A 23,765-nucleotide genomic window follows, 5' to 3' on the forward strand; every position below is an offset into this window, starting at 1 on the left:
ATATTCTTCTGTATCTATGAATTTGGAATCATTACAATTTTTGTCAATGAAATTCTCTTAATGCTTTTATTGATAAGTAAACGCTGCTTTCGAATTGTACCGTTTACTTGAATGGCTCCCTTTAGAATCCTATTATTGACAATGTTTGCAATTTGCAAATAATTATCATCTGCTAAGGCTAAATAGGTTTCAAGAAGAACATTAGAATTAAACTATGAAGACCATTCTTACGGTCAATTATCTGAATACAATAACCAACAATTTAAAGAAAAAATTATTCGGATAAGTTATTTAGGAGCCGAGAAAATCAGAACTAAAAAAAAAAAAAATCTTAAATTCGTGTCCGCCACTGTATGTTCATCTACATTTATGACATGCCCACAAATGTACATATGTACATACATACATGCATATGTACTTAAACGCAAATATGTACATATATATCGGCGAGTTGAGTATTTCAGGGATTCCTGAATCGTTGATTCATTATTGGCTTCCATTTTTGTTACTAGGTTTGTGCAGCGATTCTCGACGTGCGTTTAGGTTGAATTCCAAAAGGAAAAGAGACTGAATTCTCTCAACCGCAAACTGAGCCACACTCGATGACAGCCTATACTGTCATCGCACATATCTAGTGTTAAACAGTTCTACATCAGTCATGTTACAGTCATGTAACACTGATCGATTCGCCTTAAAAGTAGGCACACAATTCAAATTATTAGAAATGCCTAATTCAATCTCCGACACGGTCATCCTGACAAAATACACGTCCTCGTGTAGGGGGAATATAAACCACTTTTACAATCTCCGACACGATCATCCTGACAAATTACACGTCCTCGTGTAGCAGGAATAAAAACCACTTTTACAAACATCATTTTCACATCTTTGTTTTAACCAACTGAACCAAAAACATTCTGTTTTATGCAGCTTGACAAATCCAGTTTAATGTTAATTCAAAATCTCTTATTTGCTATAACATATTTCGTAACTTCAAATTCTTATTTCATATTTTTCCTGCCTATTTCAACATTTGTTTGTTCATGTTTCTTTTACAATTCATTAAACATTACAATGTTTTCAATATTTTATTATTTTATAACCTACACATTTTCATTTTTATCAAACAACATTTTCGCTTTTAGTTTTACAAACATTCTCTTTTCTTTATGTTCTCATTAACGCTTCAAGAATCAACGGCGAGGTACCACCACGTAGCATCGACGACAACACTCTTTCTATAAACATCATTCCCCTAGTGTCTCATTCACTAGTCCATACGGTCTTTTTCACCCGTCTCTTCATCACAGTCCTTTCCAAGTGTTTCCATACGGTCTGTTTCAACCGTTTCATCACAGTCTCTTCCAACTGTGCCATTACGGTCTGTTTCACCCGTTTCACCAGATGAATAAAACTCATCTCCGTCGATATCCAGCTCGCTAGGTAGCTGCACCTCCGGCATTCTCCGTAAATTATCATGTGGGTACTTATACTGTCTTTTATTTGACATGGACTTTAACGTATATCTATCGCCTTCTAATACTTCTATAACCGTAAAAGGTCTACGAAACTTAGGGTCCAATTTAGTCTGTTGTCGCTCACTATGTTTGATCAGAACATAATCTCCCTTACTGAATCTGACTACTTTTGCCTTGCCTTTATGAAATCTAAGTTTGTTATAGCTTGCTGCATTGCCCATATTACTTGTAGCCTGAGATCTTTGTTGATTTAAGTCTATGGCTGTCTCATCATCATCAATGGGAACTAATCGCAATGGTCGTACCAATTAATAATTCTAACGGGCTCGATTTTGTAACTCGATTAACTGTACAGTTTAATACTACTTGAACGTCCCCTATAGCATCTTGCCATGAACGCTCACTGTATTCAACGATAGTTAATAAATTTTTTAATAAATTTTTTAACTTTAAATTTTAGAAAGTTCACCCTCACTCAACTTGTTAATTGTTTGCAAAATATCCTGATCACGCTGTTGTTCGGCCTGAATCCAATTTTCAGAAATTTCCATCAACTGTACATGTTTTTCTACAACTTTGTTTTGATTCTCTTTTTGCTTGTCAGGCAAAGGATTCCTTAACAGAAAATCTACATGGGCAATACGTTTTCCCTCACGATATTGAATATCAAAATCGAATGCTTGAAGGAATGCCCACGAGCGATACACTCTAGGTGATAGCTCAATTTTTGTTCTGGGGGGTTTTATATTTGTGGTATTTGTTGGTTGCTTTTAAAAATTTGATTAGTACAGTGATATTTTTGTTGGAAGGGTAAGCTATGGTTTCGTAGGGGTTTGGGTGCAGAAGTTGTGTTCTTGCTCGATTTAGATCTTTGCGGTCTCTGTTTAGTATGTAACTATGTGTGAGTGCCGAGTGTCCCAGGCGAATTCTTGGAAATTTTATAAGGTCTACTCTATTATTAACTGGGGAGTATTCGCTTATTGAGAGTTTTGTGGAGTTGGCTCTTTTATAGTGTGGGAAGGATTGTTTCATTGTCATTTCCCGTTATGTTGGTGTGTCCTGGTACCCATATTAGTATAAATTTTGGATATTTGTAGGATATGATGTCTCGAATTGTGGTACAATAGTAGCTGTGGTTGTTGATATTTTCGAACGACTTTACACCTGAGAGTGAGTCTGTGCAAATTGCATGATGTCGGTTTGATTGTTTTGCCAGTAAGCGTGCGTCTAAAATAGCTGAGATTTCAGCAGTGAAGATTGAGCTGTGGTTGGATAATTTGGAATATTTGATGATTTCCGTTTCGGTGGTTATGCTGTAGGAGGTACCAGAGTCTGACTTTTAACCGTCAGTATATATGAACTTGAATTCTTTTATTACGTCTTTTAGTTCAATGAATTTTTCTGGAATACTGATGGGTGTGTGTTTGGTTTTGTAGTTTTATGTAAAGACATGTTTAATGCATTAGGGTTAAACAACCAAGGAAGGAATCTGAGTTTCCTAGATGGGATCGGGTGGACATTTATACTATGTAGTGAACAAATGTTTAAAATCCTATGTGGTAAGGAGGGTACTTTAGATTTGGTTTTTGAGATTTTGATTTTTTGTAGTATGGTGTAAACTGGTTGAGAGGGAAGTTGCGTGATCCAGTGTGAATGGTGCAGTTTCTTTTCCGGCATACGTGAAGGTGGTTGCATTTCGGGACTGAAAGCTTAGCCGCAGAGTACTCGCACCATTTTTCAAAATCTACGAATAATGTTAATGTTTGAGGTTGCCGAGTTTTTTCTTAAATTTTTTACGATCGTGAAGTCGTCTGCATAAGAGAAAAAGGTGAATTCCTTGTGAATGAATACCGTATGGCAAAGTCTATTGTATGCGATGAAGAAAAGGATGACTGATAAGGGAGATCCTTGAGGGATTCCATTATGTAAGGTTTTACTGAGGTTGAATTGTTCACTTGCACTTTTATTTTCCTGTTCGCTAGAACGTTTTTTATGTAGTTCAGAATTTTTGGGCCAACCTTCCATTTGTGTAGTTCATCTATCACCGTGTGGATTCCTATTTTATAATAGGCTTTTTCAAAGTCGAGGCTTATGATTGACATATGATTTTTTTTTGATAAGGCCGAAGAAATCTGGTAGTCTAACACTGCTAGGCAGTCAGATATCGACTTGCCTTTTCGGAAGCCGAGTTGGCGGTTGTCGATTAGCTTGTTGTTGTTAGCAAGCCACCACAACCGGTTTGAAACGATCTTGTCTAACACTTTGGATAAACATGGGTTAAGTGAAATCGGTCGATATGAATTTATCGACGTCTTGTTGCCTTGTGGTTTTAAATTGTTGGGGTATGTGTGGTATGAGGATATTGTTGTACAAGTTTAAGAGTCTTTTAGTGACAGAAATATTTATGTTTTTTAACATAGGGTATGAGATGCGATCTCGTCCGGGGGTTTGACCTTTTAGGCTGTTTAGAGCGGATTTTAGTTCAATAACAGTGATAGGTACCTCTAGGAGAAGTGCATTGTTGGATGGTTCATAATTAATAGCTGCAGCCAATGCTCTGGATTTATTTCTTTGAAATGCTGGGCTAAAGCTGTGGTCGGATGATGCTGTTGACCAGTGGGTGGCAAATGCACGAGATATGTCGCCTTTGTCCACAATATTAAAATTGGGGTCAGTAGGAGATGATATACAATGTATCTCATGACGTAGTCATCTGCCGCAGAAGGTGTTTATTCTTGACCAGATTTTGGAGACAGGGGAATGTGAATTTATTTCTGATGTAAATGTATGTATAGAGGATCGTTTTGATTGTTTGATCTCGCGTCTTAAAAGAGCTTTTGTTTTTTTAAACTTCATAGTTGGTACCAAGCTTGGTTTTTATTTTTTTTTAATTGTTTTAGTGTTTTGTTCCACCAGGGAACTGTTTTTTTATTGATGAAGATAGCCTGGTCTGTGCCATGGACATGTTTGCGCTTTGTCTGATGATTTTCGTTATGTTTGCTAGTTCTTGGTTTATGTTGGTACCTATCTGTCTTTCTAAGTGGAATCTGTCTGTTAGTTTGTTAAATAGTTTCCAGCTGAATCAACTAAAAATCTCGGTTGCGTATATTGGGGTGTTGCGTTATTCTCAAAAAGTGTAATGTGAATGGGGAAGTGGTCGCTGGCAAATAGGTCTGTGTCTGATTTCCATTTGGTGTGTGTTGTGAGGTTAGGGGTACTGATGGTCAGGTCCACATGTGTGAAGGTTGAGTGTGTTGAGAAGTGGGTAGGTGATCCGTCGTTTAAAATGATAAGGTTTGACTGAGTCACGTATCTGGACAGAGTGTTCCCCTTAACATTATTAGACGGGGAACCCCAGGTGTTATGACAGCTGTTAAAATCGCCAGTGATGATGGTGTGTTCCCTTGGATTCCCTAACATGCTTGTAAGGTTATGGACTCCAAAGTGTTTGTTGGGTGGGATATACGAGGATATAAGTTTAATCTTTACTTTAGTGTGTATGAATGCTTCGACTGCGTCAAAGTCATTATTAAGGTCTATCTGTTGGAAATGAATAGAATTATGAAAAAGGAGAGATACTCCGCCGTAGGAGTTGGATGAAGAGTTTGCGTAAATTATCGAATAATTCAGTGGTATGCGAATATTGTTTTGTGAGTGTATATGAGTTTCTTGCAGGCTGATAATTTTGGGCCTGTATTCTTTGATTAAAAGTTGGAGGTGGTCATAATTGTTGATATAGCCGTTACAATTCCATTGGATTATTTTTAGCATTATTGAAAGTGGAAGTTGGGGAAGTTAAAGGGACTTGAGTTGATTAGATCGAATCGGAGGGTTTAATTTTTTTGCCGGAGGCTTAAATGAATTCTTTAGGGAGTTATTACTTTTTGAGAATACCTTAATCTTGAACTCTTCAGCGAAATTGGAAGATGTAGTTGTGTGAATAGTCTTTGTTGGTTGAGGGTTTGATGAATATGTTGCTGGGGTGGATGTAACCATGTCTTCGTAGGTGATCTGCTTACGTTGGGGTTACCAAGACTGGTTTGCTTGTAAGGATATTAATAATCTGTTTGCGAACCTTCTCATGTTCATTCGTCCAATCAAAATTAATTTTAATAGATGTAAGAGAGTAAAGAGGTTTCAATAGATGGGAGAATCCTGGTACAAATTGGCGAAAATACGAAGCCAATCCTATAAATTGCCTCAATGTTGTAATTGACCTGGGTGGTGGCAATGCACTTAATGCTTCAATTTTACGCAAATTTGGACGAATCTCACCCGCCTGTACTTCGTATCCTAGATACTGAACAGAATCCCTCAAAAATTAACATTTTTTACATTAAACGAAAAGCCTGTCTGAATAGGGATTCTGGAAAAGAAGAAGAACCCAATCTTCATTCGTTGAATTCAAAATATGAACTGATTTTATTAACCAAAGTATGGAGTTTATAAAGGGAATCTTAGGCTCTAGGAGGTAACAATTGTTCTTAAAATATCTTATTCTAATGAGACTCAAACCCAAGATTTCGGGGGTTGAAAATGATTATTATTTTGGGCACGGCGTCGGCCACTTGACATCCTGCCGTTGTGATCTTTTGGGTTAGTTTAAAATTATAAGTGTTTTTCTACAATGTGTGGCTGATTGTAATTCTAGTCATATGCGAGATTAGTTGTTTATGACAAAAGTACAATTGTATTATGTTTTCTTTAGTGCATCTGATTTGGTGAAGCCGCTTCAGATGAACACGATGTTTATTCTTAAATATTCTGCAAAGGGCCGCCAAAAGTGACGTTTTGGATTTTATTTTTATTAATTTATCTTAAACAAATTATTATTATTAATATTAGTATTAGTAAGATAACTGTTGTTAAAGAAGTATGACGAGCTACATGAGAGAAGTTAACCCTAGCAAATCAATGTTATCCTTCTTATAGCTGACTTCCTATTATTTTGTATGATTTACTAAATTGGTTTACTATGGTTTAATATCGCCCGATGCCTAACAATTTTTGTTTGTTTTTATATGGTGGAGACTTTAAAGACCAAATACTTTTACCTCTCGGCTTAAACCAATGTGGCTTTTGCTGGTATTTGAATTTTGAGTGGTTATTCGGATTAAATGTTGTCCCTTTTTTGTAATACAGCCTCGGATAATTTGTTATCGGAATCTATTTTAACACTATTTCTTAGATAATCATTATTTAATTTAACCATTGCCATCTGAGTATTCTCATTTTGTACTGGCCCTGGGATATATACTTTTTCTTCCCCAGATCTTACTTTATCTGCGAACTGAGGTCTTGCCGGGGGCCATAAACTTATTTCTTTTACCTCTAAGGTGAGGTCCTGCCGGGGCCCGAAAGGTTATTTCTTATTTTGTTTTGTTGTTGAGTTTGTATGGACTTGTATTGTATTTATTTTCACATTTACCTTTTTCTTCTCCCAACGCTTTTTAAAACCTGTAACATCTATTGATTTGGTGCATCCCGAGACGATCCAAACAAATTTGGTATTTTGACCTAGTAGGCCATTTATCTTTCTAACTCCCCTTTTAAGATTTGTGTATATATGTACGTCTACCCCTATTATCATGTCAACCCTACCAGGTTTATTAAAGGTGGGGTCAACAAGTACGTAGGATTGCTATTTTGACATATCCACGTTTGCTATATTTAACGGAAGAGCTTTCATTAAATTTGGCAACACAACTACCTCAACATTAAGAAGTTTATCCTGTGGATTTCGCGTCTTCACATCTATTTTTACCTTATATTTTGATTTTTTGGCTTTTATTGAGGACACGCCACTTATTTCTGTATATTGTTTAATTTTACGTAATTTCAATATTTGAGCGGCTTCTTCAGATAATATATTACTCTGAGATCCACTATCAACCAAGGCTCTTAATGTTTCAAACCCTCCATTTAATTTCTTAATTAGTACTAGGGCTGTGGCCAACAATTTTTGTTGTGCCGTTACACAACTATTAACGCTCTCCTGATTTTCTTCAAAATGGTGTAAGGTATGGTGTCCTCTGCTGCAAAATGAGCAGACCATTTCATTATTGCATCTCTTGTTGCTTGAATGCTTCAAGCATCGTGTACACAATTGCACTTTTTGGCTATTTCCACCCTTTCTTTAGGTGTTAGCGCTTTAAACTTATAGCACAGAAGTGCGTTATGCCAGGGGCCTTTGCAGATCGGACAACTATCATTGAAACCTGCAACCGACGTTTTTGGAACGGTTTTTCTCTTCTTTGCTCATGGCACTAAGCGAGCAATATCTTGGTATCTGCCTTCTTTTTCTAAACTGACTCTCGAATAATTGCAGTCTCTCTGTCAAATTTCCGAAGTATGTGTTGAGCGAGTATTACGTCAACTTCATCGGACAAATTTGTTTTAATTTTAATTAAGTGCACTGACTCATTAACTATGTCAATCACTTCCTTTACACTCTTTGCGGATTCATTGGCGATTATCGGTAAATCAACGATCCGATTTAATTGCTCGGAAAATACCCTCAGATTATTTTCGTAGCGCTTGGTTAACAGTTCCCAAGCCGCACTAGAATTGTCAGCTGAACCTGACAATAGATGAGCTACCATGCTCCTTGCTTCGCCCTTTAACGCGGATTTTAAATAATTAAACTTAAGAGTGTAAACATTAGGAATATAGTCAATAAGACCGCATGTGCACTTAATTTGAAAATAAATAAAATCCGGAAATATAAAGACAATCCCAAGGGATTAATTACTGTAAAAAGTAGAGAGTTTACAAGAGCAAGACTTAAATATTCTCTTTTTTCAATTAATTCTGTACATAACTCCACAAACAGGTCCCATTCTCTAGCCTCTCCAGAAAATGTGGGTTGCATCTGCTTCAATGTTTTCCGAATCAACAGTGCCCTGCCTGATTGCCTCTCCTTTGGCTATTAATCTGGCTATCATATCTACCTTCCTCATATATTCCATCTGTAAAATAGAGGTGCTCGGTTAGTCCACTCTGTGGCATTTGGGGACATACAGAAGCAATGGATTAGTTACAAAACTAATCCATTGCTTCTGTATGTCCCTTACTTCATTAACAATTTTGCTAGTGAACTTACTAGCATCTTTTTCTTCTATCTTCTTCAACTTTTTATGCAGCTCATACTGCTTCGCTAACAATTTTTCAGTTTTGGTAGGAAAAATTTTTTATGGTGTATATTAGGATATCGAAATAATAATAATAATAATATATTATATGTTTTTTATAAAGTGTGTGCAATAGTTAACTTTTTTTTCGATATTAGGGCTTCAAATACTCCACACACGAACTTTATATTGTTCTTTTTACCGCCACCGAAATTATTGCAGTTGCTCGACTAGCCAAACTGCCTTTATTTAACTCGGTCGCACGCACTTTTTTTTGCCGTCGCCGAAATTATTGCAGTTGCTCGATTGCCAACCTGCTCTTTTAATCAGACGCACGCACTTTTTTATTTATTAAGCAATATTTTGCTTTAATATTATACTCTGTCTCTTACCACTGGTTGGGGAAAACAAGAGTTATTTTATTTTACTACCTTAGCTGATCTTAGAATTCACACTTGCATAAGAATTCAGACTTCAAGGAGCTGATTCAATCTCTGAGTCTCTTGCGACTGGTGGGGGAAAACTACAGAGTTCCTTTTTCTCGAAGGCCCAAACATGATCCATCCGGCTTGAAGGACCAAAATGAAAAGTGATTCCGGAGAAGAAGAATAACCCAATCTTCATTCGTTGAATTCAAAATATGAACTGATTTTATTAACCAAAGTATGGAGTTTATATAGGGAATCTTAGGCTCTAGGAGGTAACAATTGTTCTTAAAATATCTTATTCTAATGAGACTCAAATCCCACGTTTTCGGGGGTTGAAAATGATTATTATTTTGGGCACGGCATCAGCCACTTGACATCCTGCCGTTGCAACGTGATCTTTTGGGTTAGTTTAAAATTATAAGTGTTTTTCTACAATGTGTGAGGCTGATTGTAATTCTAGTCATATGCGAGATTAGTTGTTTATGACAAAAGTACAATTGTATTATGTTTTCTTTAGTGCATCTGATTTGGTGAAGCCGCTTCAGATGAACACGATGTTTATTCTTAAACACTGCTTTAGTCAAAATATTCAAGACGAACTCTTATCTTTCAATAGCTTCTTCCCTAGTTGAGACCACGATCATTATATCATCCATATAGACGATAATGTACGAATATGCCAAATCGCCCAATGCGTTCATCACTGCTCTTTGAAAAACCGACGGGGCGTTCTTTAGACCAAACGGGATCGCTAAAAACTCACTCCGTCGGGAGTGACGAATGCAGTGTACTCAATGAAGTTCTCATGTAATGGGACCTTATAATACTGCGGGTAGCCATGTCCAAGCAAGTAAAGTATCTTGCTCCAGGCAATCTAGCTATCTGATCTGAAATTAATGGTAGAGGTAAATTATCTACAATGGTATTTCTATTTAATTCCCTAAATTCGACACTGAGTCTTACAGACCCGTTTTTCTTTTTCACTAATAATTCTAGACTAGCATAAGGAGAACTGCTTGGCCTTATTACATTATAATCTATTAGCTCTTGAACTTTTGACCGGAGTAATTCTCTTTCACTGGGATTGAATCTGTAAGGGCGTCTTTGCACAGTCTTGGTGGGTTCTACTAATCGAATTGAAATTACATTAGTAGTTACGCGAGTTAAAGGAGTTCCGCGAATGAATGATTTTGAATGCTTTCTTAACAATCTTAACAATTGATTTTTATCTTCTCCTTGTGCTTCAGTTGCTAAAATCATTTTCGTTACTTTTTACAGAACAAAGGTTAACTGTTTCGTCTTCAATTATTTCCATACTTCTGTGGATACTATAGCAGAGTATCCTTGTGCTAAAATTTCGCGGCCAATTACTACATGAAATACTACTTCGATACAATTTCCATTTGCTGTTTTTTGCCATTACATTACTTGTGATTTGAATTGACGAAACTACACTAACATTACCAATTCCACTTAATGATATTACGTTATTTGTTCTTTTCTCAGACAGTTTGTGTGCTATGCTCTCTTTGACTAACGAGCATTCTGCGCCTGAATCAAATGTAATCGGAAAATTCTCACCTCGGTGCAACATTATTGCTTTTGGTTCATCAATGACACATAGTTCAACCCTCTTATGCACATATGATCCTGCGTCACCATTCGAACTTTTGGTGCATTGAGTAGAGATGCGTCCTGGCTCGTGACATCGATAGCATGTCACGACTTTAGCACGCACTGTCGAAGCTCGATGATCTTCACCAGATGTAGAAGGTTTCTGAGTAGATAGGGAATGTCTGTTCTGCGCCAGGAAATGACGTCACTGATAAGGATGTGGTCGTAGGCCGGAAGTTTTTTTTTTTTTTTAGTTCCTTTATTTATAACAATGTTTTTTATCGGACTGTAGGTATAATACGAAACAAGTTTTGCGGGACGTCCCAGGGGGATTGCTTTGCAAAAACGTGTTGCTAACATACCTATCCGTTTCTTGCGCGTTCCTCTTGTCTGAGGACTTGACAGATCACACCCGCAAAGCCGCATACTGCGTCCCGGATCACCGATTCGGCCAGCATCGCTGTGGCCAAGTTGTCATTCAAACAGGATGTGTCTTGCGTCTTCGACTGTGCTGCTGCCGCAGACCAAGCAAAAGGGTACATGCTCATGCCCAAACCGGTGCAGATATGATCTGCAGCATCCGTGACTTGAAAGCAGTTGTGTGAGTTGGAAGGAAACTTGCCCATGTTTTCTCTCCATCCACTCCTTTACGTTTGGGATGAGGAGATGCGTCCAGCTTCCCTTGCTAGAGGCATCCCAGCGTCTTTGCCAAGTCACAAGACTCCGAATTCTCGCCTCAGAGCTGGCCTCTTTTTGGGTGTGCCGCGGCTGACAGCTATGGCGATCGCCTTGGCTTCATCGGCAAGTAGGTCGATTGGGATCATACCCGCAATTACCAACGCAGCGTCCTCCGAAACCGTCCTGAAAGCGCAGCACACTCGAAGTGCGCATAGACGATATGTGGCTTTAATGCCTCTACTGTTTGACGGAACGTGAATAGCTTGCGACCATACTTGCGCTGAGTACAGAATCACTGACTTTAGAACGCTCGCTAGCAGCAGCCTGCGCTCCTGGTTCTGGCCTCTGGTATTTAGCATGATTCGGGACAAAGCCTGCCCAGAACTCGCCGCCTTGGTATGTACGTGATTCGGAGGCCGGAAGTGAGATAAGGTGTGTTTTTTTTTTTTTTTTTTTTTTTTATTTCATTTAAAACATTGCTAACATAATTACAAATAACATAAAAAGGGAACAAACATACCAAGTCGGGTACAAAAAAAAAAAAAGGATTACGGTTACTGCGGGACGACTTGTCGGTATTGCTTCGCAGTTGCCGTGTGCTTCTTTTAATTCGCCGTCCTTTCCCTCTCCAGCTGCCTAAGTTTCTTCATCACGTGTGCGGCGAAGGCGGCGGCCGCCTGCCACACGTTAGAGTTTGCGAGGTTACACTGCGTCACCGGCTCGCCTCTCCTGACCCTCTCCAACCGGTGTCTTTCCTCGTCAAATCTTGGGCAGTGTTGCAGCACATGGCTCGCATCTTCTATGACGCCAGCGCCGTACCATGTGCACTCGTCGGAGACATCGTGGTGAAACCTCTTTAGGTAACTCCTGAAGCACCCGTGGCCGCTCATGAGCTGAGTAAGGTAATAGTCTACCTCACCATGCTTCCTCGACACGCATTGTAAGCACGAAGGAACTGCGTACAGGGCAGTGGATTTTACGACGCTCGATAGTAGCAGGCGCCGTCCTTGTTTCGGGCCACGCGTATTCAACAATATACGGGCTAGGGACCGGGCCGACGTAGCTGCCTTGCTACTGCAGTATTCTAGGTGCTCCTTGAAGGACAATCTAGTGTCAAGCATGACACCTAGGTATTTAATGGCACGCTTGGATACCACGAGGGAGTCACCTACTCTAACTCTTGCGGTTTCGATGCGCTTCCGGCTGCTAATGAGCACCGCCTCGGTCTTTTGCGCTGCCAATTTAAGCCCTGCGGCCGAAAGCCAGTGGCCTACTTTGGCTATCGACACGCTACAACGCTCTTTAGCGACGTGAAGGTCCTTGGCCGAAACCACCAGTGCGACATCGTCAGCAAACCCGACAATGTGCGTGTGCTGCTCGAACTCAAGGCGCAGGACTCCGTCATACATGGAGTTCCACAACAAGGGGCCCAAGATCGATCCTTGTGGGACATCAGCCGATACCTCTCTTTCTTCCAGGCCATCATCCCTTAAGTATCTCCTGTCACGAAAGTAGCTCCGCACGCAGTTCATCAAATAGCTTGGGATATTGAGTGTTGCCAGCGCGTCCAGTATGCGATCCCACCTTGCTGAGTTAAACGCGTTCTTCACGTCGAGCGTCACCACGATACAGTATTCTTTACTGCCGCCTTTCCATCTAGAGCCGTCGATTGCCTCAGCTGCCAAGTAAACCACACGGTTTATTGCGTCGATTGTGGATCTGGCCTTTCTGAATCCGAACTGGTGCTCGGATAAGCCCCCGCCTGCTAATATCGCCGACTCCAGTCTCGAGCAAAGCATCGACTCCAGTACCTTGCCAGCTGTATCCAACAGGCAAATGGGCCTATACGAGGATGCCTCGTCTGGTGGTTTTCCGGGCTTGGGCAACAACACAAGGTTTTGTAACTTCCACCTGGTGGGAAAGACTCCTTCTCTTATGCATTTTGAGTACAACTCCGTGAATACATGAGGGTGCATCGTTACTGCCAGTTTAAGTGCGGTGTTGGGGATTGAGTCGGGACCCGGGGCTTTATTTGGCTTTTGACGCCTCACCGTCTCGATGACCTCAGCGAGCGAGCATTCTTCCACTTGAAGGTGTGTCCCCAAGGGAGACAAATGCGATAACTCCGGGGCGTCGGGAAATAGGCTGCTGACGATGGAGCGTACAGTGGTTGTGTCTGATGGGGAAGACTGCCTGTTTCCGTTTACTCGTTTGACGACCGTCTGGTAGGCTTTGCTCCAAGGGTCTTGTTCTGCCGAATCACATAGCTCGAGGAAACATTCTCGCTTGCTATCCCTGATCGCCACCTTAAGGGCTTTCCTCCGCCTTCTGTACTCCAGACCGAGTGCCTCGAAGTTGAGCGAATGTCTTGCCCGCTGATATAGCCGTCTCGCTCGAAGACAAGCCCTTCTGGCATCAGCGATTGCGTCGTTCCACCAGCAGACTGGGGTGTGGTGGCGCGAGAATGACCCACGCTGGGCCATGCTGGCAACACACGCTTCATCGAGTCTCGACATAATCAGGTTCGCAGCCTCTTCTGCATTTGTGTTGGGGCACTCCGTGAGTCCTTCCAGGCTTTCAGCGAACAAAAGCGGGTTGAAAGTGTCCAACTTGAAGGATTTCCGAAGCGGTAACGTTCGCGCTGGCGGGTGCCTGTTTCTGCCTATGGAGAATGTCACAATTTCATGGTCGCTGGCAGAGTATGCCACGCCTACGCTGCAAACAGCCGAAGCAGCAATACTGTCGCTGGCGTAGGAAAGATCCACCACCGATCCTGTGCCGGCCCTTCGGAAAGTGTGTTGTGTGCCGACGTTAAGAAGAGATATGCTTAAGTTGGCAAAACCTTCAAGAAGAATACGGCCGCGGGCGTCAGTACGGGTGCTGCCCCACTCGGTGGCCCAGACGTTGAAATCACCACCGATGATGAGACCTTGGCGTCCTCTTGCGTCGTTCGAGATGCTGTCTAGAATGCTTCCGAAACGCTCCAGTGACAGGCTGGGTGCAAGGTAGCAGCTGTACACCCATTTTCTGCCGATCCGCACTTGACGGCGGCCGAGCAGTCTGCAGACTTGTGACTTGCGCGCAGGTTGCGCTTCTAGTTCCTTTATTCGGCAGCTATCCCATCCAATTCGAACTCTGCCCACCTCTAGGAGTTTCAATACCACTGTCTCGGGCAGTGACATCGTATTCCGAAAACTACACCGGAAGCTTCTTACTCTAAACGACGTCGCCTCGACTTTGGCTTGGTCAGCCAGCTTAGCCACTAAATCCTGGGGCGTCGCTTTCTCGTCCATGCCGTGAATGGCTACAGCCTTATGGCGGGTTAGAGCTTTCACGCCTGCCTCCTCGCCAAGGACTTGACTGATCGCCTTCTTAAGGGACTGAGTTGTGTCCGCTGTGCATTTCCGAAGTTCCAGAAGAAGCCCATCTTTAGCGGTGCGTCGAACTCGCATTACGTGCTCACGGACGTGATCCAGCTGCCCGTCAGTGCGCCTCGTCACGCGCTCTAAAACTTGGCTATAAGTCAAGCCTTCGTTCGCCTGAATTAGTAGCGCCTCCGGGCGGGATTTCTGTAGTTTCCCACTGGTTTTCGCGTTAGGCTTGCGGGAGGACCTCGAAGGGCCCACCTTTACCCATTCTTGGCTGCTTTGGGCATTTTGCTGTGCCCTAGGCTGCTGCACATCAGTCGGATGTAGCTGCTGGTTCTGCATGGCTTGTTGCTGGGATCCAGTTTGACTGGATTGACTCTGCTGATGGAGCTGTTGCTGCCCCTGCTGGTACTGCGCCGTCTGAAGCCGTGTAGACGCCTTCTGTGGATGTTCGCGATTCTTCTGTTGCGTCTTCTGCTGGTGTGGCCTCGCTTGGTGACGACCTGAGTCATCGAATGGTGACGTTTGACACGGCTTATCCTGCTTAGACGATGAATTCGGTTTGCTGTTGCCTACTCACACGTTTAGGTGGAGACTTGCTGCAAGTGGCACACGCCACTGGCAATTGCGAGATCGGCCCTCTGTCTTGAAGCAAGGCGATCACTGCTACGTGCAGTTCTCGCAGCCGAGCAACCTTCTCCCTAAACTCGTTAGTGATGCTGCGGTTAATTTTGCCACTAGCATCCTTATCTCTGCTATAATGAGTAGCAATTGAGGCCAGAATATGGCCCATTTCCTCCAACTCGTTGCAAGTAGGCCGCACCTGCCCCACCTTGCTGTTATTGGCTGCCTCGCCATCGGGTTCCTCAGCACCAACAGATGGGTTTCTAAGCCTTTTCGCCGTTGCCTCGTGAGCATCCACTACTAGGGCAGCGTCTGGTGTTGCCAGAGGCACCGACGCGGCATGAGGTCTTGCCACCTGCTGCCGCTGCGGTGGCGGCGTCCGCTTCATCATTGACTCGGCCGCGCGTACTAGAGACAATTTCCCTCGCAGGACAAGAATTTCCTCTTGCCGCAACGCTGGGAGTTATGCCGCTCCAACTCGGCGGCGACACCAACAATTGCCCCAGTTGACGCAGCCCGACAATAGACAAAGAACAGTAAATACGATACAATAATAAGGTGTTTTTTTTTTTTAATTCATTTATTGATATATAGGTAAATATAAATAGGAAAAGAAAGTTATATACAAAAAACAAAAGTATAGGCAAGAGAAACAAAGGGAAGGAAAAGAATTTTACTATAGGGATCCTGCGGGACTGCCTTGTGGTATTGCTTCGCAGGTCTATAGTGGGCTGTCGATGCCCCTCAAGTATTGTGCTCTCTCTCCAGCTCTCGTAGCTTCCTTATCGTTGCTGCAGCATATGTGCATACCGCCGACCACGCCAATTGCGATGTGATCATCATGTTTACCAGGTTGGAAGGTGTGGGCTCTTCTCCAAGGACTGCCGTTAGCCTTTGCCTCTCGTTGGTAAACCTCATGCAGTAAAAAATCACATGTTCAGGGCTTTCTTGTATGCCTTGTCTACACAGGGTGCATTCCGCACTGGACTCGTGTCCAAATCGGAACAGGTATGACCTGAAACATCCATGGCCGCTAAGGAGCTGGGTCAGTTCGAAGGTGACTTCGCCATGTCGCCTGTTTACCCATGTATGTAAGTCCGGGATAAGCTTGAATGTCCATCTGCCCTTCTGCGATGCTGCCCAGCGTGATTGCCATTCTGCTAGGCTTGATCGCCTGGCTTCTGCAGTTGCCTCCCTTCTGGCTGGTGATAACCGACTTCTAAAAATGTTTTGCGCTTGTTTAGCTAGTAGGTCTATTGGGACCATACTTGATATTACAAGAGCCGCGTCATCCGAAATTGTGCGGAAGCCACTAATCCTCGTCTGTACGACTTCGTCTCCATCGCATCCGCCCATACTGGCGCGCCGTAGAGCATGGTCGACCTGACGACGCTCATCAATAATAATCGTTGAGATTGTCCCGGGCCTCTTGTGTTGATCATGATTCGGCCCAGGTATCTTCCCAGTTCAGCCGCTCTTGCACTCGCGTGCCCCAAGTGTTCTCGGAAACAGAGGCGTGTATCCAAGAAAACACGTAAGTACCGGATTGCTCTAGTTGAGTGGATTGTGCATGTGTCTAGCACAATTTTTGCATGCTCCACCGTTTTCCTGCTGCTGATAAGAACTGCTTCCGTTTTATGATCTGCGAGTTCTAGTCCTGCGTTCGCAAGCCACTGTTTTGCTATGGCAATGGATGTGACCGTCATTTCTTCTGCTTCTGAGAGCTGCTTTGCCACGACTACGAGAGCCACGTCATCTGCAAAACCGATGATATGGCAGTCGGGAGGCTTATTCGTAATATGCCGTCATACATAGCATTCCACAGTATCGGGCCAAGTACCGAGTCCTGTGGAACTCCACCTCGTACTTCATGAATTCGATCGCCACTCCTTGTGCTATATCGTAGCATGCGATTTCGGAAGTAATCCCTTATTAAGGCAATAAGCGGGACCGGCACGTGGAACATACTTAGCGCCTCGATGATGCGGCTCCAGTTAGCTGTGTTGAAGGCGTTCTTCACATCAAGTGTGGTTACTAAGCAGTATTTTTTATTACCGTTTTTCCATCGTTGTCCCTCAATTGATTTCTCGCTATTTCAACAACTGTTGCCAATGCGTGTATTATTGATTTGGCCTTGCGAAAACCGAATTGCATCGGCGAGAGATTACCAGCTACAGCAATCGCACTCTCCAGTCTCGTGCAGATTAGTTTTTCTAGCAGTTTGGCTGCAGAGTCTAGCATGCAGAGTGGTCTGTATGCAGACGGGTCATCTTGCGGCTTGTTTGGCTTTGGTATTAGCACTAGATCTTGTTCTTTCCAAATGTCTGGGAAAATGCATTCCTCAAAGCATTTGGAGTACACTTGGGTAAACTTTTCAGGCTGGAGTCGCACTGCTAGTTTGAGCGCTTTGTTGGGAATCGCGTCCGGACCGGGCGCTTTTTGGTCATGCATTTGTGCAACAGCCGCTAGCAGCTCATCTGTGCTGACACTTATGTGATTAGTGTGATCCATTTGCAGCATTTCCATGGGAGCCATATATGAGGTATCGGGAAAGAGCGTTTGCACTATATTCACCATGTGGCCCTCGCTTGGTGCAGCGGGTCTGACTGCTTTCAGCTTTTTAACGGTCACAATGATAAGGTTTGTTTTTTTTTTTTTTTTTTTTTTTTGTGTTCAAATTTTAACGCTTAACTAACATAAAACATAACATATAAGAACAAAATTCGATTCGGTGTGGTAAAAAGCAGGGTGCTGACTTCTCCGGAACTGCTAGTGTGCATTGCGTCGAAGAGCCGTGCACCTACTATAGTCCTGACCTAATCCGTTCTTGCCTCCGCTGCTCTCTCATGACCTTTGCTGCAAAGTCGTTTACTGCCGTCCAAATCTCCGCGTCACCTAGCATCTTTCTCACCAGGTTGGAGGGTGTGGCCCCCTCACCTAGCATGGTGTTTAGGGATCTCCTTTCAGCGTCGTATCTCGGGCAGTAGAATACAACGTGTTCAGCGGTTTCGGAGATGCCACTCCCACAACAGCTGCACTCGTCTGTGGTGTCGCGCCCGAAACGTTTTAGGTAGCTTCTGAAGCAGCCGTGTCCGCTCAGTATTTGCGTCAAGTAAAAGTTTACTTGCCCATGACGCCTCTTGATCCACGCCTCAATGTTCGGGATCAGTTTCCAGGTCCACCTGCCCTTGGTGGAGGCATCCCAGCGGCTCTGCCACCTAGCGAGGCATCCATGCCATTGCGAACTGCGCTCCGCTTGACGTGCTGGTGCGTTTGAGGTCTCCTCTCGGCGACTGAATATGCCTTCTGCCATTGTTACTTGCTCGGCTATAGGCATCAGTCCCGCTATAACGAGGGCAGCTTCCTCCGAAATAGTGCGAAAGGCACTACAAACACGAAAAGCGCATAACCGGTGTGTTGCCTCTAAGCCTCGTCTGTAGCTTTTAACTGTCATACCTTTGGCCCAGACAGGTGCTGCATACATCCTCCTCCCTTGTTTCGGTCCCCTCGTGTTGATTAGTATGCGCGACAGGGCACGCGCCGATACAGCTGCCTTCTCGTTTTCGTAGGCTAGGTGTTACTTGAAACTTAGCCTTGTGTCTATCATTACTCCTAGGTACTTGATACCCCTTTTTGAAGTAATGACTGACTCGCCAACTCTTATTTTAGCAAGTTCCACCTTTTTGCGGCTGCTGACCAGCACCGCTTCCGTCTTGTGGGCTGTTAACGCAAGGCCTGCTGTCGAAAGCCAGTTGCTCTGTTGCATTGGTCTTGTGCTACTTCCACTTCCTTAGCCACCACCACGAGTGCTACGTCATCCGCGAATCCGATTATGTGTGTATCGGGGTCAAACTCGAGTCGTAGAACGCCGTCGTACATCACATTCCATAAGAGCGGACCGAGAACGGATCCCTGTGGAACTCCAGCTGACGCTACCTTCTCCATGACACCGTCATCTGTATAGTACCGGATTCGCCTGTCTGCGAAGTAGCTACGTACACAGTTGACCAGGTATTGAGGGATTCCAAAACCCAGTAAGCCATCTATTATCCGGCCCCATCTAGCGGAATTAAACGCATTTTTTATATCCAGTGTCACCACCAGACAGTATTTTTTGGAGCCGCCCCTCCATCTGCTACCCGCTATTGCCTCAGAGGCGATGTCTACCACTTTGTGGATGGCATCTATCGTGGATCTGGCTCTCCTAAATCCATATTGCTGATCTGATAGGTCCTCACCGGCAACTATGGCTTTGTTAAGACGCACGCTGATGATATACTCGAGAACTTTGCCGGCTGTGTCTAGGAGACAAATTGGCCTATACGAAGACGCCTCTCCGGGAGGTTTTCCTGGCTTCGTAAGTAGCACCAGATCCTGTATTTTCCATCTTTTAGGAAAAGTGCCCTCGCGTAAACAGGTACTGTACATCTTACAGAAAGTGGCTGGGTGAAGTTCGGCGGCCAGCTTTGTTCGGAATACTGTCCGGTCCTAGGGCTTTGTTCATCTTAAGTCTGCTTATGGCTTGAGCTAACTCTGAGGTTGAACACTCGTCGGACATCAGGAAAGGCTCGTGAGATTGCTGCGAATGATTGGCTATCTCCATGATGTTTGGAAATAGGGCATCGACTATATTCCGCACCAGAATTGTGTCTGTTGGGGGCAGTGTTCTGTTCGCATGCAGGCGCTTCACAATAATCTGGTATGCTTTACCCCATGGGTCCTGTTCGGCAGTATCGCATAGCGACAAAAAACATTCACGCTTACTGCTTCTGATCTGGTTTTTTAGCTCCTTTCTCCGTTGCTTGTATGCGAGCTGCAAGCAGAGGAAGTCCGCTGACCCTCTAGCCCGCTGGTACAGCCGGCCACAATGATAAGGTGTGTGTGTGTGTTTTTTTTTCTTTTTTTTTATTTTTTATTTCGTTTATTAATTTATTAATTTACTACAGGAAAACAAAAATACATAAATACATAGCGTTTCACAATATAGACTGCGTTTGATAGAAAGGAAGATGGCGAGTGATCCGGGACAGCACATGCGGTACCGCCTGTTTGGCATTGCTTCGCATGCGGCCTTACCAGATCCTAGCCTCTCTCTCTCTCTAGCCTTCTGAGCTCCTTCATTATGGTAGCGGCGAACTTACTAGCCGCCTCCCAGTTCTTTACATCAGCCAACATGAGCAGAACCAAGTTGTCCGCCGTGACTCTTTGTCCAACATCGTCGCACAGGCTCTGTCTCGCTTCGTCGTAGCGCGGGCAAAGAAATGCAACATGGTGCGCGTCTTCGACTATTCCACTACCACACAATGTACATTCATCTGATGTGTCGTGCCTAAACCGCTGCAGGTAGCTTCTAAAACAGCCATGGCCACTCAAGAGCTGAGTTAGGTAAAAATTTACCTCGCCATGCGTTCTGTTCAACCAGGGGTCGAGCTTCGGAATTAGCCGGTGCCATCTTCCCTTAGGCGATAGGTCCCAGCGCCTCTGCCACCGGCTTATGCTTTGTAGCCGCTGGTGCTGCCGGTTGCCCGTCTCTGAAGAAGAGCCGCTGGATGCGTCCGTTCTCTTGCCGTAGTACATGGCCTTGGACTCTCTGACTAGTTCGTCAATTGGCACCATGCTTACTAGAACCAGTGCCGCCTCGTCCGACATTGTCCTAAAGGCGCTGCACACCCTGATTGCGCTCAGCCTGTAAGTCGCCTTTAGGTCGCGGCGGTAGCTTTTTTGTACATTGCATCGGCCCAGATAGGAGCGGCGTAAAGAGCTATCGACCTTGTGACACTCGTCAGCAGTCTTCTACGTCCCTCCTTGGGGCCTCGCGTGTTCATCATTATCCTTGAAAGTGACCTTACAGAGACAAGGGCCCTTTGATTCGTGTACTCAAGGTGTTCGCGAAAGCACAGACGGGTGTCCAGCATAACTCCCAGGTACTTGATGGCCCTTTGCGACAGAATCCGGGTGGTACCGACCCATATCTCGGCCCGTTCAACTAGCTTCCTGCTGCTGATAAGGACCGCCTTGGACTTGTGGGCCGCCAGGCTTAGTCCAGCAGAGCTTAGCCATCGGTCCACACTGGCGACTGCATCTGTGCACCACGCCTCTGCATCCTTCAACTCCTTCGCTACCACCACCAGTGCTACGTCGTCAGCAAACCCGACGATTTGTGTGTGCGACGGCAGCTGCAGCTTCAGGATACCGTCGTACATGACGTTCCACAGGAGCGGGCCCAGGACGGAGCCTTGAGGGACTCCTGATGAAACATCCTGATACTTCGTGCCTTCAGAAGTAGCGTATTGTAGGGTACGTCCTTCAAAGTAGCTCCTTACTAGTTGCACCAAGCCTCTTGATAAGCCAAACGACTCAAGACCTTCCAGGATTCTGCCCCATCTCGCCGTGTTGAAGGCATTGCGCACATCCAATGTAACCACTAGGCAGTATTTCTTGGATCCGCCCCTCCATCTGGTTCCAGAAATGGCGTCCGCCGCAATATTGACCACCCTGTTTATGGCGTCAGTAGTGGACCGTGCTTTCCTGAAGCCGAACTGCATTTCGGATAAGTCGCCATGTCGTTCGATTTCTGATGGGCCGGTATGAGGATGCCTCGCCCGGTGGTTTGCCCGGCTTAGGGAGAAGCAATAGGTTCTGGCGTTTCCAAATGCTCGGAAACTTACGTTCTCGCAGGCACTGATTGTACATCTCCGTGAAAACTTCAGGGACAAGTGAGACAGCCAAACCAAGAGCTCTGTTCGGGATAGCGTCTGGGCCAGGGGCCTTGTTCGGTCTCATCCTGCGGACTATGGAGATTACTTCCTCGCATGAGCACTCCTTTAATCTATCCTCGCAGTGACGAAGTGGATGGTCACGCAAAGCGTCCTCGCAGTTGGGAAAAAGAGTCGTCACGATCCGCTCTAGGATCAGTGGGTCGCAGGGGGTATCTGGTGGGTCCGAACGCAGTCTTTTGACTATCGTTTGATACGCCTTGCCCCAAGGGTCCTGCTCGGCCGTATCGCATAGCGATAGGAAGGCTTCTCTCTTACTTGAGCTGTTTTCTTTCTTCAGAAGTCTCCTCCGGAGTTGGTACTGGCTTTTTTAGAGGCTCGAACTGAGCGGTTCCTCTGCACACTGGCTTGTGGTGTCTGCCGTACGACGAACGCTGCGCCATGCTACCTTCGCAGGCTGCTCTTAATGTAGACATGACATGGATTGCGGAGTCTTCAGCGGTCGAGCGTACTTGCAGCCCCGCCAGCTTCGCACGAAAAGTTGGTACATTCAGAGTGTCAGAGCGGAAGGATTTTCGCTGTGGGAAAACTCGTTGCAACGCTCTAGGACGACCTGCCAGGGTAAGCAGTATGGCCTCGTGATCGCTCGCCGTGTAGAAATCACCGATACCCCATGATGACGACCTGGCGATAGTCTCGATTGCGAATGTCAGGTCTATTATGGAACCAGTTCCCGCTCTGCTGAAGGTATTCCTGCCCCCTGTATTCAGCGTCTCAAGGTTAAGCGATGCCAAGGCCTCTAACAGGATACGTCCCCTTGCATCAGTTCTTGGACAGCCCCAGTCAATAGCCCAGGCATAGAAATCGCCCGCAATAACGACTCGTCGCCGGCCTCTGGCGTCATCTACGAGGTCATCTAAGACCTCACCAAAGCGAGCAATTGGTAAACTGGGTGGCAAGTAGCAGCTATACAATACCAGATCGTTCACCTTGGCTCTGCTGAAATGTTGGAAGGACCTTGTGTCTTGCAGCGGGCTTGATGTCCCACAAGACCATATTGCGGATCTCCTGTCGGCATCAGTCACCACTTGGACGACTCTCTAGTAGAGTAGGGCTCGCTTAGAAGAGCTACATCGATTGACTGCTCTCTGATCGTCTGTTGCAGTAGGTCCTGCGCCGCGATGCAGTGGTTTAGGTTCAGCTGCAGGATCTTCAGTGCTGACGAAGTCATTTGCACGGCTTTGGGTGTGTGGTTTTTTTTTTCTTTAGAACTTACGAACATATAATACATAAAGTTACAAACAAGCAGGGAATATAGGGTGAGAACAAAAAAAATAAAAGATGACGGCTACTGCGGAACGACTTGTCGGTATTGCATCGCAGACCGTGGGCTTTAATTGTTTATTGGGCAGACCTTTTCCTCTCCAGTTTCCTGAGTACCTTCATTACGCGCACGGCGAAGGCACTGACCGCCTCCCATACGTCTGGGTCTGCGATCATCGTCCTGATGAGATTTCTCGCCGTCACCAGCTCGCCCATTACGTTCTGCAGACGGCATCTTTCTACGTCGAAGCGTGGGCAGTGCTGGAGCACATGGCTTGCGTCTTCTACAATGCCAGCTCCGCACCATGTGCATTCATCCGACTCGTCGTGGTTGAATTTCTTCAGGTAGCTTCTGAAGCATCCGTGGCCGCTCAGGAGCTGTGTGAGGTAGAAGTTCACTGCCCCG

At 44.7% G+C, this 23,765-nt stretch overlaps 1 protein-coding gene across 1 annotated transcript; it reads right to left on the minus strand.

Annotated features, from left to right (window-relative positions):
• Nucleotides 1–22,350: 22,350 nt before the first annotated feature.
• On the minus strand, nucleotides 22,351–23,267 carry LOC137580151 (uncharacterized). Its single transcript, XM_068294074.1, has 2 exons — nucleotides 23,122–23,267; nucleotides 22,351–23,035 (listed from the first exon to the last, which is right to left on the minus strand). Exons 1-2 carry the CDS (start codon nucleotides 23,265–23,267, stop codon nucleotides 22,351–22,353), a joined length of 831 nt encoding a protein of 276 aa, XP_068150175.1.
• Between the last annotated feature and the right edge of the window lie 498 nt (nucleotides 23,268–23,765).

The sequence above is a fragment of the Drosophila tropicalis genome, unplaced genomic scaffold (genome assembly GCF_018151085.1).
Source record: "Drosophila tropicalis isolate 14030-0801.00 unplaced genomic scaffold, ASM1815108v1 contig_812, whole genome shotgun sequence".
In the NCBI taxonomy this organism is placed as follows: domain Eukaryota; kingdom Metazoa; phylum Arthropoda; class Insecta; order Diptera; family Drosophilidae; genus Drosophila; species Drosophila tropicalis.